Source organism: Elephantulus edwardii, unplaced genomic scaffold (genome assembly GCF_000299155.1).
Source record: "Elephantulus edwardii isolate Elephantulus edwardi_28Jun2011 unplaced genomic scaffold, EleEdw1.0 scaffold00286, whole genome shotgun sequence".
NCBI lineage: Eukaryota > Metazoa > Chordata > Mammalia > Macroscelidea > Macroscelididae > Elephantulus > Elephantulus edwardii.
Window position 1 is genome coordinate 1310822 of NW_006400036.1, and position 14038 is coordinate 1324859.

At 46.2% G+C, this 14038-nt stretch overlaps 1 protein-coding gene across 1 annotated transcript; it reads left to right on the forward strand.

Moving 5' to 3' along the window:
* Positions 1-216: 216 nt before the first annotated feature.
* Positions 217-4513, forward strand: LOC102852474 (60S ribosomal protein L29-like). The gene is made up of 2 exons (XM_006900518.1): positions 217-251; positions 3988-4513. The coding sequence occupies exons 1-2, from the start codon at positions 217-219 to the stop codon at positions 4511-4513; spliced, it is 561 nt and encodes a 186-aa protein (XP_006900580.1).
* The last annotated feature ends 9525 nt before the right edge of the window (positions 4514-14038 follow it).

Consider the following 14038-nt stretch of genomic DNA (forward strand, 5'->3'; position numbering starts at 1 on the left):
ATGGGGCAGGAGGCCCTGGGCACCTTCAGTCTTCAGTGGCTAGGTCCAGCAGTCTGGGTAGGCTGAGGTATGCTGGAAGGTGGTCAACTGGGGAACTGAAGTGACTAGTTCCTCCCTCTGGGAAGAGAGGGAGCAGTCTACCTTCTGATGCCCCTTTTCTCCACACTTGGAGCAAGGTCCTGGTGGAGGTTGGGAAGTAGGACATGCTTTAGCCCAATGACTTTCTTTGCCACACTTAAAGCAGGGCCCAGGTAAAGTCTTACTGGATATTTGTGCTTTTGAAGCACTGAAACCTTTAAGGGCAGCCACCAAGAGCTAATAATTAACCTTATCTCTCTGGGCTTTGTCTGCTTTTTATTTTCTTTATTATTATAGACTCTAAATGCCATATTCAGAAGATCTCTTTGAGGGGTTTGAGGACCTTCTCCTTGTTTTTTGTGGGTTTTTTGTTTTGTTTTAGTTTTTCCCCAAATATCAGAGGCTGACTGGGAGATAAAATGGGCAATTATAACTAATATGCCTTCTGCCAAACTGGAGTTGACTTTTGTGTACTTTTGGAGGGCTTCTGTTCATCTAGATAAAAACTGGGCTGGATTTTATCTGGTTTCTGAGCTATTTCTTGGAGCTTTTCATAACTGACTGATTTATGGGCTGCTTTTTGTAGCTTAGCTATTAGACAAGTAGCCATACTGTTACATTGTTCATAGCCAGGCAAGCCAAGTTGGTAATTTCAACTGGAATCTTCCAGGGGCACAGCTGCTGCACCTACAGGATGGCAATATCTACTCTGTATATGCCTGGGACACTACTTGTTGTCTACTTGAGCCAGCAAGGCTGTGCAAGAACACAAGCTGGTATCAGAGGTGGAAGGGGAGGAAGCAGGAAGCAGGAAGGGGGTGGTCAGGATTTGAGGAGTTTTCTTGCAAGGAAACTCCCTGTGAGCTTGTATTTGTGTATGGTGGTTGTGGAGGAGCAGCAGGGAGTGCTGAGTGGTCAGCAGTATCAAAGGAAGGAGGATCTGAGTTGGGGAGGGGAGAAGGCTTAGAGGAAGCTAGGATGATTTGGTGAGTAGACCAATTTTGACAGAGGATGGGATGAGAGCAGAGACCAAAGAAGGTATTTCAGACCACTTGTCACGCAATGGCAGAAATTATCAAGATCTCTGATAGTGTTGAAATTGAGCGTCCCATTTTCAGGCCATTAAGATCATTATCCAAATCGATATCGTGGCCATGCTGTATTACAAAAGAATACAAGTATTTCACACTTAATGGTGTCTTGCAATAAAGCATATTACGGGAGCTCAGGAGACACCTCAGCAGAGTGTTCTGAGAAAGGCAAGATTGACTGGCTCTCATGATATGGGGGGAGAGTTAAATAGTGGGGAGTGGGGTGGAGAGAAAAAGAGAGAGAGAGACTTAAGGAACTAAAGTATCCTTTATTTCCTTTTGTCCTCATGAAAAGTAGGTCTGCTCATGGCATGGGCATCCCCAGTGTTGAGAAAGACTGGCCTAATTGGCTGAGGGATTTCCTGGTCTAGTGCTAGAACTTTTAAGAGTTTAAAAGGAGAAGGAGATCTGAGAAAGGAGAACTGCCACCACTTAGCCCAAATTGGTCTGGTGGTGTTTGGAAGGCCAGCAATCGCAAAAGGCAAAAAGTGTCAGATAAGGGTGTCCTCTCAGCAGTTCAAAGAGGGGCAGTCATTAGGCAGATCAAGGCCAAGGAAGAGTGAAAAGAATTAGGGTGACCAAGCACATAGGCCAGGTGCCTTTAGGACAGGAGAGAGAAGGACAGGTTATACCAAGGAGGGACAGAGGCCAATTTCATAGAGTTTCCAGAAAAACACAATATGGAATCAAGGCAGATTTCTTTCCTGCTCGAGAAGGGAATAGGAGATGTAGGTCACTCATTAGCTCCACTGAGCCTTTTTCAACTGAGTTCAGGAGAGATTTCCAGTCTCTGTGAGTGAGAGGCTTGACAAGAGGTAGAGAGAGAGAAAGCCGTGAGGCAAGTGCATTTAATTGAATCCTACCTCCAACCTCTAATCACTCCTCTGATAGTACAAGCTGACAGTTCCTGGTGGGTTCTGGTGGGTCACTGTGAGGTGTACTGTGGCAGGACTTCCATGGCAACCAGGCACTGCCCTGTGAAACTAAAGCATTATGTATGTGCTGCATTTCTCTATGGATCAGGGCCTCTAACTGTCCATTTGTTTCCTTTGTTCAGTGGTTATGGTTCTGCTGTACAATAACCTGAAAACACATTTCATGCCTTATTAATTACAGTAGAAGATGAGGGTATGTCCTCTTTTTGTCTCCAGCTTTCTGGTGGCCCTCTTGTTTCTGCTCTGACTAGTGCTGTTCATATAGACTTAAACTTATGTAATAAGAGAAAAGCAGCTTTCAGACACCTTGGCTGCACTTATTCAGGAGAAATGTCAGCTACTGCACAAATTAAGTGATGTTTAGGAAGATCAAGAGATGGAGTAAACTGTGAAGAACATCCAACTGGAGAGAAAGTCTTTGAAGATCAAGAAATGTGAGGAAATCTAACAAGAGTAGATGAGAACAAGAGCAATGCTGACAGAACTCCATCATGACCTGAAAGAGGAATGTGTCAAATAACCCTGGCAAGAAGAAGAATTAGCAGAGATGAGGATCCTGGATTTCTTGAAGGAGGTTCAGACCCTGGAGTCCCAGAAGGAGTTGAGAAAGTTCTCAGAGCCTAGGGAGGGTTGTTTCAGACACAGTGTGTCCCTGACTCACTCCCTGTAGACCCTTTCCCAGCAGACTCCTTTCTTTCCCTCCACTTGGACTTCTGAGCTGCAATGTGTGTGTCATCCTGAAAACTGACCACCACGGAGGGATAAATGAGGCCAGTGGACATGGGAGAGCCCCATTTTCTGGAACCCTCCACCTTCACTCCTGGACCCAAAGCTCCTCAGTGATCAACAGATGATTCAGGAGTATGGGCATTTTTCTCCTGAGAGAAGGAGAGTCATCTTTGTCATTTATCAGCAGCTATACTTTACTCACATGGAAACCACCTACCCTATTTCTAAAATAATCCTAGTTACCTGATAAATAAAAAGTATTGTTATACAGTGACTTTTACTTCCTGCTTTAGAATTCTCTATGTATTTTGTAATGCTTCAATTGGGCCATCTCCTACTGTTAGGATTTACAGACTTAGAAACCCATTGGAGAATTTCAGTTAGTCAGACTTGACTTGATGGCAGTGAGTTTGATTTCTATGTTTGTAAGACTTTATAATTTGAAAACATGCCGTTAAAAAATAACTTTTAAAACTAAACTATAATTCCCATTTGCCAAATCATAGGTTATAGTAAAAGTAACTTTTTACCTAAGTATTAGTTGAAAACCTAAAAAGATCTGAATAAATTAAGAGACTGTTGTTATTGTTGTTGAGCACCACTGAGTCGTAACCAACCCACAGCTGACACTCCAGTGGCTTTTCATAGATTGTTAATTACCTTGGATAAGGTTGCTCATCCCCCTCCAGTATAGGAGCTGGTGGAATGAACCACATGGCTTTGGGACTGCAGCACAGTTTCTTACCTTTAGACAACAAGATATGATCCAACATTAGAGACAGGTTGTATTTTTTTTTTCTTTAACAGGATACTTACAGATAAATCACTATTATATGACATTAAGCAAACCAAATCCATTGGCATGGAGTAGTTCCCCAAATAGGTACCCATTGACAGAAAATGGCCTTATAAGTTTCCAGGGATTGCAAATATTATGGATTCAGACTTTACATCTTCACATAACAGTGAGTAGGTTCCAGCAAATGGTTTTTAAATTAGCAGCTGTGCACTTAATCCTCTGTGCCACTAACCCCTTAATTTAGCAAATGACTGAAAAGAGAATTCCATTGTTCCTTCCCTTGGTAAATGTAGCCTGGATTCCTTCTAATGTTCTGGGGACTCAAGGCTGCCAAGGACTGACTTGGCTTTTAAAGACAGACACAAAAGGGCTCTTTCTCTTCCGGTCGCTGGCGCTTTGGGAGCTCCGGCGAGGGTTCAGACATAGCCAAGTCCAAGAACCACACCACACACAACGAGTCCCGAAAATGGCACAGAAATGGTATCAAGAAACCAAGATCGCAACGATATGAGTCTCTTAAGGGGGTAGACCCCAAATTCCTGAGGAACATGCGCTTTGCCAAGAAGCACAACAAGAAAGGCCTGAAGAAGATGCAGGCCAACAATGCCAAGGCCATGGAGATACGTGCTGAGGCTGTGAAGGCTCTTGTCAAGCCCAAAGAGGTCAAGCCCAGGATCCCAAGGGGAGTCAACTGCAAGCTCAGCCAACTCGCCTACATTGCCCATCCCAGGCTTGGGAAGGGTGCTCGGGCCCGCATTGCCAAGGGGCTCAGGCTTAACCAGCCAAAATCCAAAGCCAAGGCTGACAGTAAGGCCGAAGCTCCAGCTAAGTCCTCAACTCAGGCTCCTGCTCCAAGCCAGGCTCCTGCAAAGGCTCCATAATTGAGTTCTCCATCTGAGGACAGAAGGACTGGTGTGACCCCCTGGGCTGTTGCCATCTACATGGGGCTGGGGTCCTCCTGTGTTATTTGTACAAATAAATCCTAAGGCAAGAAAAAAAAAAGACACAAAAGGGGACTTGAATGTTTGGGCTGGACCTCAATTACTGGGCCATCCAAGCTGCCGCCATCAGCCTGGATGTATAAGGCTGCCTGCATTTGTGAAAAGATCCCAGGTCCTGCAGTGAAGTACATGGCCACGGTTCCTGAGCTGCCAAGATGCCCCCAAAAGTGGAAAGATGATCTAGCGTTTTTAGGCTTGGGTAACTGTGCTATTGATCGCTTCTGAACTGAGGTCCCAAGCTGCCACAAAAGGCCTAGGCTCTCCATGATGCACTGGTTCCCAAGTATGAGAGGACACTCCAGGGTATCTTTCCTTGATTAAATGTAATGTCCATCGCTGGTATTGCTATAAGGCCCATAGGCTGCCACCAAAGGCCTAGGCTCTCAGAAACATTCCCATGAACTTGGGTTTCCAAGGCTACCTGCAATGAATTGGCCACCTAGGCTGCTGCCATCAGCAGGAATGTCCTGAGTTGCCTTCCTCTGTCAAGGGGTCCCAGGTTCGTGCAGTTCACTGAAATGGCGACAGTTCATGAGTGGGCCCGATGCCCGCAGTGGACTAGAAACAAAGAGTCCCAGGATGTTGATGTGAGGCTGGGGACAGTGATACACACGTCAGATCAGAGAATGCAACAGTTCCTTCCTTTGCCTAATGTGGCATTGATTGCTCCAATGTCGGGAACCCTATAGCTGCCACCAAAGGACTAAGCTTTCAAAGCAGCGACCGGGAACGGTTGTGGATGAGATATCCTTAAAGACTGGACCATCCAGGTGGCCACCATCAACCTGGATGCTACACGAATCTATCAAAAGGTCTTAGGTTTGCAAAGTGCGATGAAAGAGCCACAGTTCATGAGTTGGCACAGATGCCCCTGGGGGTTGATAGTAAAATTGTCCTAGGTTGCTGATCTGAGGCCCATTGGATGCCCCCAAAGGCCTAGGCTCTCAGAGCTTCGCCTCTGATCTTGGATTTCCCAAATGGCCTGCAGGCAATTGTCCATCCAGGCTGCTGCCATCAGCCTGGATGCCCAAGGCTGCCTGCATCTGTCAAGAGGTCCCAGGTCCTGAAGTGGAGTACATGGCCACGGTTCCTGAGCTGGCCAAGAGGCCCCCAGCTGTGCAGAGACAAAATGTCCCAGGTTGTGGATGTGAGGAGAGGCCGCACTGGTCCCCATGTCTGAGAAGATGATCCAGCGTCTGTAGCCTTGGGTCAATGTGCTGCTGACCGCTGCTGAACTGAGCTCCTCCCAGGCAGCCCCCAAAGGCCTAGGCTCTAAAAGCAGCTCCCGTCAACTTGGGTTTCTGCCGAGTGCAACTTCGCCGCCAGCAGCCGAAGAAGACTCAGACAAACAGGATTCGTTGCAGAAGCTTTATTGAACAAATGAAAATGGCGAAATGGCCCTGTCTTCTTCCCCGGCACTTGCTTATATCCCTCTCGGTTCCACGCCTCCTGCTCTTACGTCTTAGAATCTCATTGGTGTTGAGGTCTCTCTAAACTAGGTCCAATGGACCAATAGCAATATTGCAGCCATATATAGTGTTGTTTGTGCGTTAGTGAATCAATGAGGAAGTGAGGTGCCGGCGCCATCTTGTAATGGCGGTGTGCAAGTGCGGACCGCGCATGTGCAATGACGTCAATGATCTTAAACGGCTAGCCTGCTGCTGCGGTCGGCCTGCTGCAGGTTTCCAAGGCTGCCCTGCAGGCAATTGTCCATCCAGGCTGCCGCCATCAGCCCGAATGTCCTAGGCTCCCTACATCTTCCCGGGGTCCCAGGTGCAAGCAGTGCACTGGAATGGCCACAACTCTTGACTCTGCTCAGATGCCCGTGGCTGTCGAGAGACAAATGTTTCCAGGTTGTTGATGTCGGGAGAGGCACCACTGCTCCCCATATCTGAGGGGATGATCCAGTGTCTCTTGCCTTGGGTCACTGTGGTGTCTATTTTTGCTGCTGCCACAGAAATGAGACCCCGAGGCTGCCCCCAAAGACCTAGGCTTGCAGAGACGCTCCCATGAACTTGGGTTGCCAAGACTGCTGGCAGGTGATTGGCCATCCAGGCTGCCTCCATCAGCCTGAATGTCCTTGGCTGCCTGCATCTGGCTCTCACCAGGTCTCAGGTTTGCGCAGTTCAGTGCAATGGTCACAGCGCATGACTTGGCCCAGATGCCCCTGGGGCTTGATAGTCAAATTGTCCTAGTTTGCTGATTTGAGGAGAGACAGGATTGGTCCCCGAGTCTCAGAAGATGATTTAGTGCCTCTTGCCTCGGCTGCGTGTGGTGTTGACCGCTGCTGCTGCTGATCTGAGGCCCCTTGGCTGCCCCCAAAGGCCTAGGATCTCAGAGCTTCTCCGCTGATCTTGGCTTTCCTAAAGGGCCTGCAGGCAATCGCCCATCCAGGCTCCCGCCATCAGTCTGAATGTCCCGGCTGCCTGCCTCTGTCAGGGCTTGCAGGTTCGCCCCGTGGAGTAAATGGCCACGGCCCCTGAGCCAGCCCATGTGCCCCCCGCTGTGGAGAGACAAACTATCCCAGGCTGTTGACGTGAGGAGAGGCTGCATGGCTCCACATGACTAAGGAGATGGTGGAATGTCTCTTGCTCTGGGTCAAAGTGCTGTTGATCACTGCTCAACTGAGGTCCCAGGCTGCTACCAAAGGCCTAGGCTCTCCAAGCTGCTCCCGTGGACTTAGGTTTCCAATGCTGCCCTGCAGGCAATTGCCCATCCAGGCTGCCGCCATCAGACTGGATGGCGTGGGCTACCCGCATCTGGCAAAAAAGGTCCCGGGTGAGAGCAGTGCAGTGAAACGGCCACCGTTCGTGAGTTGGTCCACATGCCCCCGGCCTTCGAGAGACAAATCGTCCCAGCTTCTTGATGTGAGGACAGACCGCACTGGTCCCCAAGTCTCAGGGGATGTTACAGTGCCTCTGGCCCTGAGAAAATGTGATGCTGATCGCTGGTGCTGCCCTGAGGCCCCTAGGCTGCCACCAAAGGCCTAGGCTCTCACAGTCATTCCCACGATCTTGGGTATTCTAGGCTGCCGGCAGGCCATTGGCCACCCAGGCTGCCGCCATCAGCCTGAATGTCCTGGGCTGCCTGCATCTGTCAAGGGCTCCCAGGCTTGTGCGGTCCAGTCAAATGGCCACAGTCCATGAGTGGGCCCGCGTGCCCCCCGCTGACCAGAGACAAAGAGTCCCAGGTTGTTGATGTGAGGATGGGGACAGAGATCCACATGTCTGCTCGGAGAGTTCAATAGTTCCTTGCTTGGTTAATGCGGCATTGACTGCTCCCAATGTTTGGGGCCATCTAGGCTGCCACCCATGGATTAGGCTTGCAAAGCTGCGGCTGGGAACATTTAGGGATGAGGTGGCCTGCAAAGAGAGGGCCGTCCAGGCTGCTGCCATCAGCCTGAAGGCCCTAGGCTACCTGCATCTGTCAAAAGGCCCCAGGTGCCAGCAGTGCAGTGAAATGGCCACAGTTCATGGGTTGGCCCACATGCCCCCTGCTGTAGAGATACCAACTGTCCCATGTTGTTGATGTGCGGATATGCCGCACTGGTACTGAGAACATGATCCAGTGTCTGCAGCCTTGGGTCAAGTTGCTGTTGACTGCTGTTGAACTTAGGTCCCAGGCTGCCACCAAAGGCCTAGGCTCACAAAGCCAATCCCATGAACTTTTCTGCCAAGGGCGCTGGCAGGCCATTCCCATCCAGGTTGTTGCCCTCAACCTGAATGTGTTGGGCTGCCTCCATATGTCTAGGATCTCAGGTCCTGCTATGAAGTAATAAGACTTGGTTGGCTGTTTTGTGTATCAACATGCCCCAATTTGCTAAGAACCAAATTGTCCTTTCTTTGGACGTGCGGAGAGGCAACAGTGAACTTGATTCTCTGAAGGGTAACCAGTGTCTGTGGCCTTGATACATGTGGCCTTTACGGTGCAGGTTACCTGAGGCTTCTACGCTGACATTACCGAGTCTTGGGTTTTCCAAACTACCACCAGTAAGTTGAATATTCAAGGCTGTCTTGAAGTGATTGTGTCTTCTAGGGTGTTGCCCTTCAGACTGGACGTCCTAGGCTGCCTACATCTAGCAAGCGGTCTCAGACTCCCGCCTTGGAGTTAAATGACTATGGAACTTTTGTGGGCTGTGGTGTCCTAGGCTGCTGAGTGGCATACTCCCTTAGGCTTTAGTGTTGTTCTGGCTTTTTTGGTGCATGGTGCTGAATGATTTTGTTAAGTTGGGACTGAGGCAAATAGCACCTGACATCATCCAGACTGTTATGAAATGAGGTGGTCCAGGCTGTTTGGGATGTGTTATATCAGCTTTTAATGGTGTATAAGTTAGTGTATATTGATATTTCAGGTACACTGGCTCAATTGTTAAGCTGCAATTAATAAGAGCGTTCCCACACTACAATTGTTATTGCCATTTTCAGGATTAACTGAACTTGTAAGGTCTATGTGCCCTTGCTTCTAATTTGGGCCAGGTGCCAAGACTGCTGTTGCGGAGAGAAGTTCTCCTGGAACCGCCTATGGAATATGGTAACTCAGACTATTGCACTATGGAGAGATGTCCTGGCATCCGCTGTGAGTGGAAGAAGCCCTGACTGTGAGCTGAGATAGCCTTGTCTATTGACAATTGTGATGGCTGTACAACAGCTGACAAGGACCTGGGCAATCGAGGATGCTGAGAGGCCCGCTAGCTCCAGGCTGCATTCAAGGATTCAGGTTCTCAGGACTACCACCCCAGGCCTGTGCACCCCTGCATTGATGAAGGTATTCCCTGTCAGCAGTGCCACAAATTGTCTCAGGCTTCTGGTTTCAGTGATGATGACTCTTCAGTCTTCTCCTATGGCCTGGGGCAGCCTGGTCTGCTGCTGTTTTCCCTCTTCTTTGCCAGGCACCACACATCCTGTAGTATGCTCGGCTGCCCCTGGCCTCATTATGGTGGAGCACCTTGATCTGCTGTTGTGATCAGAGGTACCCTTGATTGCTTACATGTGTTGGGGTGACCCCAGTCTGCTGCTCTTGGCTGTGCACCATGACTGTTGCTCTATGCCTGGATATTCCAGGTCTCTTCTCTGGTTGGGGAGCTCAGATTTGCTTCTGTGAGTAGGGCCACTTTGGATGCCCCAGGTTGCTGTTCTTGGCTGGGCATACCTTCCGCACCCGGGCGAGAAACAGCAGATAAAGTCACTGAGGCCCTGCTCCAACATGTCATTCCAGGTTTAGCCTTCATACTCCTATACAATCAGACAATGGTCCTAGCTTCGTCTCCGAAAGTCACCCAGCAGTTATCTCCTTGTTTAAGTATCTGCTAGAAGCCATACATTCCATACTGCTCCTTGTCTTCAGGGAAAGACAGCACATGAAGATACTCACTAAATCCTATCTTACTAAACTGTCAAGTTACACAAGAGTTAAATTAACTTACTTCTTATTGCCTTAGCCTGTATCCACTCCGCTCACTGTCCTTTCTAAAATCCTTCAAACTAATGTATGGCTGACCACTCTGCTATACCATAATTTACCCACCAAACATCCTCTTTTAGCATCATACCTTATCTTTCCCTCCTTAAACAATTACTTCAGGAACACGTAGACTGCTGCATATCCAAATCCTCATCTAAAAGTGTAAACCAAGCAACTAAAGTCACTTAAAAAAGTGCCATGCCCATCAGGCAACATGAGCCCAAGCCTCTCCAACCACACTAAAACCTTATACTGTCATCCTAACCACCTCTAGAGCTGTTAAAGGTCATAAATAACCCTCATTAGCACCACCTTTCTCAAGTCAAACATGCACCCCTCACTAAGTAAATTTCCTACACCTCTTAAATGGTAAGTCTTACAACTTTTCACTTCACTCAGCACTCAATCCCTAAAAAAACTTACACACAGTAGTCTACTCCAAACACATACCTCATTAACCTAGCAGACTGCTCTCAACAAAGATACCAAACAACAATCACAATTTCAATTATCACCTAAGGCAGTTTCATCCTACAGATGACCCTCTGTTTATTTCCTATATAACCAAATTCACTATGTTGTCAAAAATAACTGAAAGATATTTGTAAGATGGCAGCGGTAGAGAATGTAATGTGAAGAGCTGGAGGAACAACAGGCTGCTTAGAGACAGGTGACAAGAGAGTCCTTCATGCTGCACAGAGATTGGCCAACACGGTGTGACGTGCATAGTAGGAATTGGAATCAAAACTTTTGATCGAACAATTTTTTCCAGAGCTACAGAAAGAAAATGATGCACCACAGGTCGTGCTGTGGACCCAACCATAGCTGGAAGCCACCAGCTGAGCTGCTGTGGGACTGATCTGGCATGAGAAAGGTTGGTGGGATACTGGTTGGATTCTCTTAAGCCCCACTAAGATCCAATGGGTCTGTTGGAATTTTTCTGTGCCCCTGCACATGATCAGGTGGGCTGGTAGGATCCTGTTTGGGTTTATTTGGGTACTGCCGATTGCCTGGGAGAGCACCCAAGGGCAAACCCACTGGTGGGAATTTGGCTGGGCTCTCTTGGGCCACGCCGACTGCCCAGGAACAAGTGAGCCAGTGGGAATTTGACTGAATTTTTGTGGACACTGTAGACCAACCAGACCAACCAGTGGAAATTTGACTGAGTCTTCTTGGGTCCCGCTGGACCCAGGACCCTGCTCGGACAGGTGCTGCTATGAGAGGGTACCTGGGGAAGTGCCGCTGGGCAGGGACTGCTGAGTGAGAAGTGCTGGGACAGAGACGAACAGCTGGAATTTGAGTAAGGACCCCAATTGTGAGCACACAGGGACAGGTGAGGTCTGAGTGAGGTCCCCCAAGTGGTTGACCAGCCCTTGTGGTTGCCCCACCCCCCTGCCTGCCTCACCCTATGTGGCTCCACACCTGTGCCAACATGTCCACTCGATCGATCTGCCTTTAATCTGGAGCACCTTGATCTGACTTACCTACAAGAGATTGCTCTCATAGGCTCTGAACTAACCTTTCCCTTGAGTCAGAAGTTCAGAGAAAAACACAACTGGGGGAGCTGCTTAACTGATTTCTAGAGCATTATCTTCAGATCAAGAACATATCAATGTCTCAAAAAAAGCAGGCTATTACACACACTACACAAGTGCAAAGCAAGATGTCACCCCCAAAGGGTGACACAGTATCAATGGATTTCCTGAAGCCAGAAAGCTTGATGGAACTTCCTGACACAGAATTTAAAAGAACAATGATTGGATATTTTTAGTGGATGAAAGACAAAATTATAGAATTACAGGATATTACAAGCAAAAATCAGAAGGAGCTAGAAAAATAAAATCCAGAACAATGCAGATAAAATAAACAAGGCATAAGCGGCACTGGAAAAACCAAGAAACCATGATCCAAAATATGAGGTCCAATGTTTCAGATGCTGTCAACATGATGGAGGGACACATGAGCAGAGTTGAAGAGATGGAACACAGAACCAGTGAAAGAGAAGATAGAATTGTCACCACTGATCTGCTGATCTGCTAGGGCAAAAAGCAGAATCAAAAAGGAAGGAAAAATAAAAAGCTTAAAAATTCTGTGGGACACCATCAAGAGAAATAACATGCACATCATTGGAATTCCAGAAAAGGAAGAAGCAAGTAAAGGTACTGAAAAAGTTGTGGAAGAATTACTAGAGGAAAATTTCCCAGGTATAATGAAGAATGAGAGAATATATATTCAAGAAGCTGAGCAAACACCATATAGAATAGACCCCAAAAGAAAAACTCCAAGGCATATCACAGTTAAATTTGCCAGAACTAAAGATAAGAAGAGAATCCTGAAAGCAGCTAGGGAGAAACAAAGAGTAACTTATAAGGGAGAACAGATAAGATTAAGTACTGATTTCTCAGCAGAAACAATGTGAGCAAGATGAGAGTAGGACATATATCAAACACTCAAAGAACACAACTGTCAACCATGAATACCGCAAAATTATCCATCAAATAGAAGGAGAGATCAAGATATTCTCAGAAAAACAGAACCTAAGAGAGTTTGTAAAAACAAGACAAGCATTGCAGGAAACACTGAGTGAAGTCCTTTCCACAGAGGTAACACAAGAAAGCAGCATGAACCAAGTAACTAGCAAAACCACTAAAAAGAACTCAACAATATGATAGCCTTTCAATAATCACACTGAATGTGAATGGTTTGAATGCACCACTGAAAAGAAGAGTAGCAGAGTGGATAAAAAACCAAAATCCACCACTATGCTGTCTACAAGAGACACACCTGAAAAATGAAGATAAAGAAAGACACAAAAAATTAAAGGATGGGGGAATAATTATACCAAACAAATGGCAATCATAAAAAAAGTAGGAATAGCGTTATTAATCTCTGATAAAATAAATTTCAAAGCAAAAACCATCACAAGGGACAAGGAAGGTCACTACATAGTGCCTAAAGGGTCAATAGAACAAGAGGTTCATAACAATAATAAATATCTATGCACCAAATGAAAGACCTACAAAATATATAAAACAAACATTAACAAAACTAAAAAAGGGAATAGACAACACTACTATGGTAGTTGGAGACTTCAATACACCAATCTCAAGAAAAAATAAAACTACCAGAAAAAAACTTAACAAAGATGCTCAAGAATTAAACCACACAATAAATGAACTAGACCTCATAGATAATTATAAGCTAATGCACCCCAAAAACCAAAATATAACATCTTCTCTAATATGCATGGAATATTCTCCATAACAGATCATATTTTAGGTCACAAGGAAAGCATAAAGAAATTAAAACATAGAAATAATTTTCTTAGGCCACAATGCTACAAAACCAGAAATTAATAGCAAGAGGATAAAGGGGAAAAAACATACACCATACATTTGGAAGCTGAACAACACCTTGCTTGAACATGACTGGGTACTAGAAGAAATAAAAAATGAAATTAAAAAGTTTTTTGAAACAAATGACAATGGTCAAAGCAGTAGTATGAGGTCAATTTATAGCAAAAAGTAAATGTATCCAAAAAATGGGAAAAAAATTACGATTGACTCTCTAACCAAACATCTCCAACAAATTGAAAAAGAACAGCAAGAAAACCTGATACCCTCTAAAAAACCTGAAATTATAAAAATTACAGCAGAAAGAAATGAAATATAAAACAGAAAAACAATTGAAACCATCAACAAAACAAGGAGTTCATTCTTTGAAAAGGTCAATAAATAGGACAACCACTGGTAAAACTAACAAAAGAAAAGGCGGGAAAGACACATATGAAATGGGCAACGTCTTAACAGAACCAACTAAAATAAAAAGGTTAACATTCGCTTCAACTATTTAGATCCTCCTAGAAGAGCTGTGGGTGAGCATTAACATTACTGGTAAGTATATTCATTTTCTCCTGGACACAGAGCCTACTAATTGGTCCTAAAA

Excerpts from the sequence above, each read along its gene's own strand:
- LOC102852474 (XM_006900518.1), top strand. The coding sequence starts at position 217 with ATGACTTTCTTTGCCACACTTAAAGCAGGGCCCAG. Across the intron at positions 252-3,987 it reads ACACTTAAAGCAGGGCCCAG|ACAGACACAAAAGGGCTCTT; the intron begins GTAAAGTCTTAC and ends TGGCTTTTAAAG.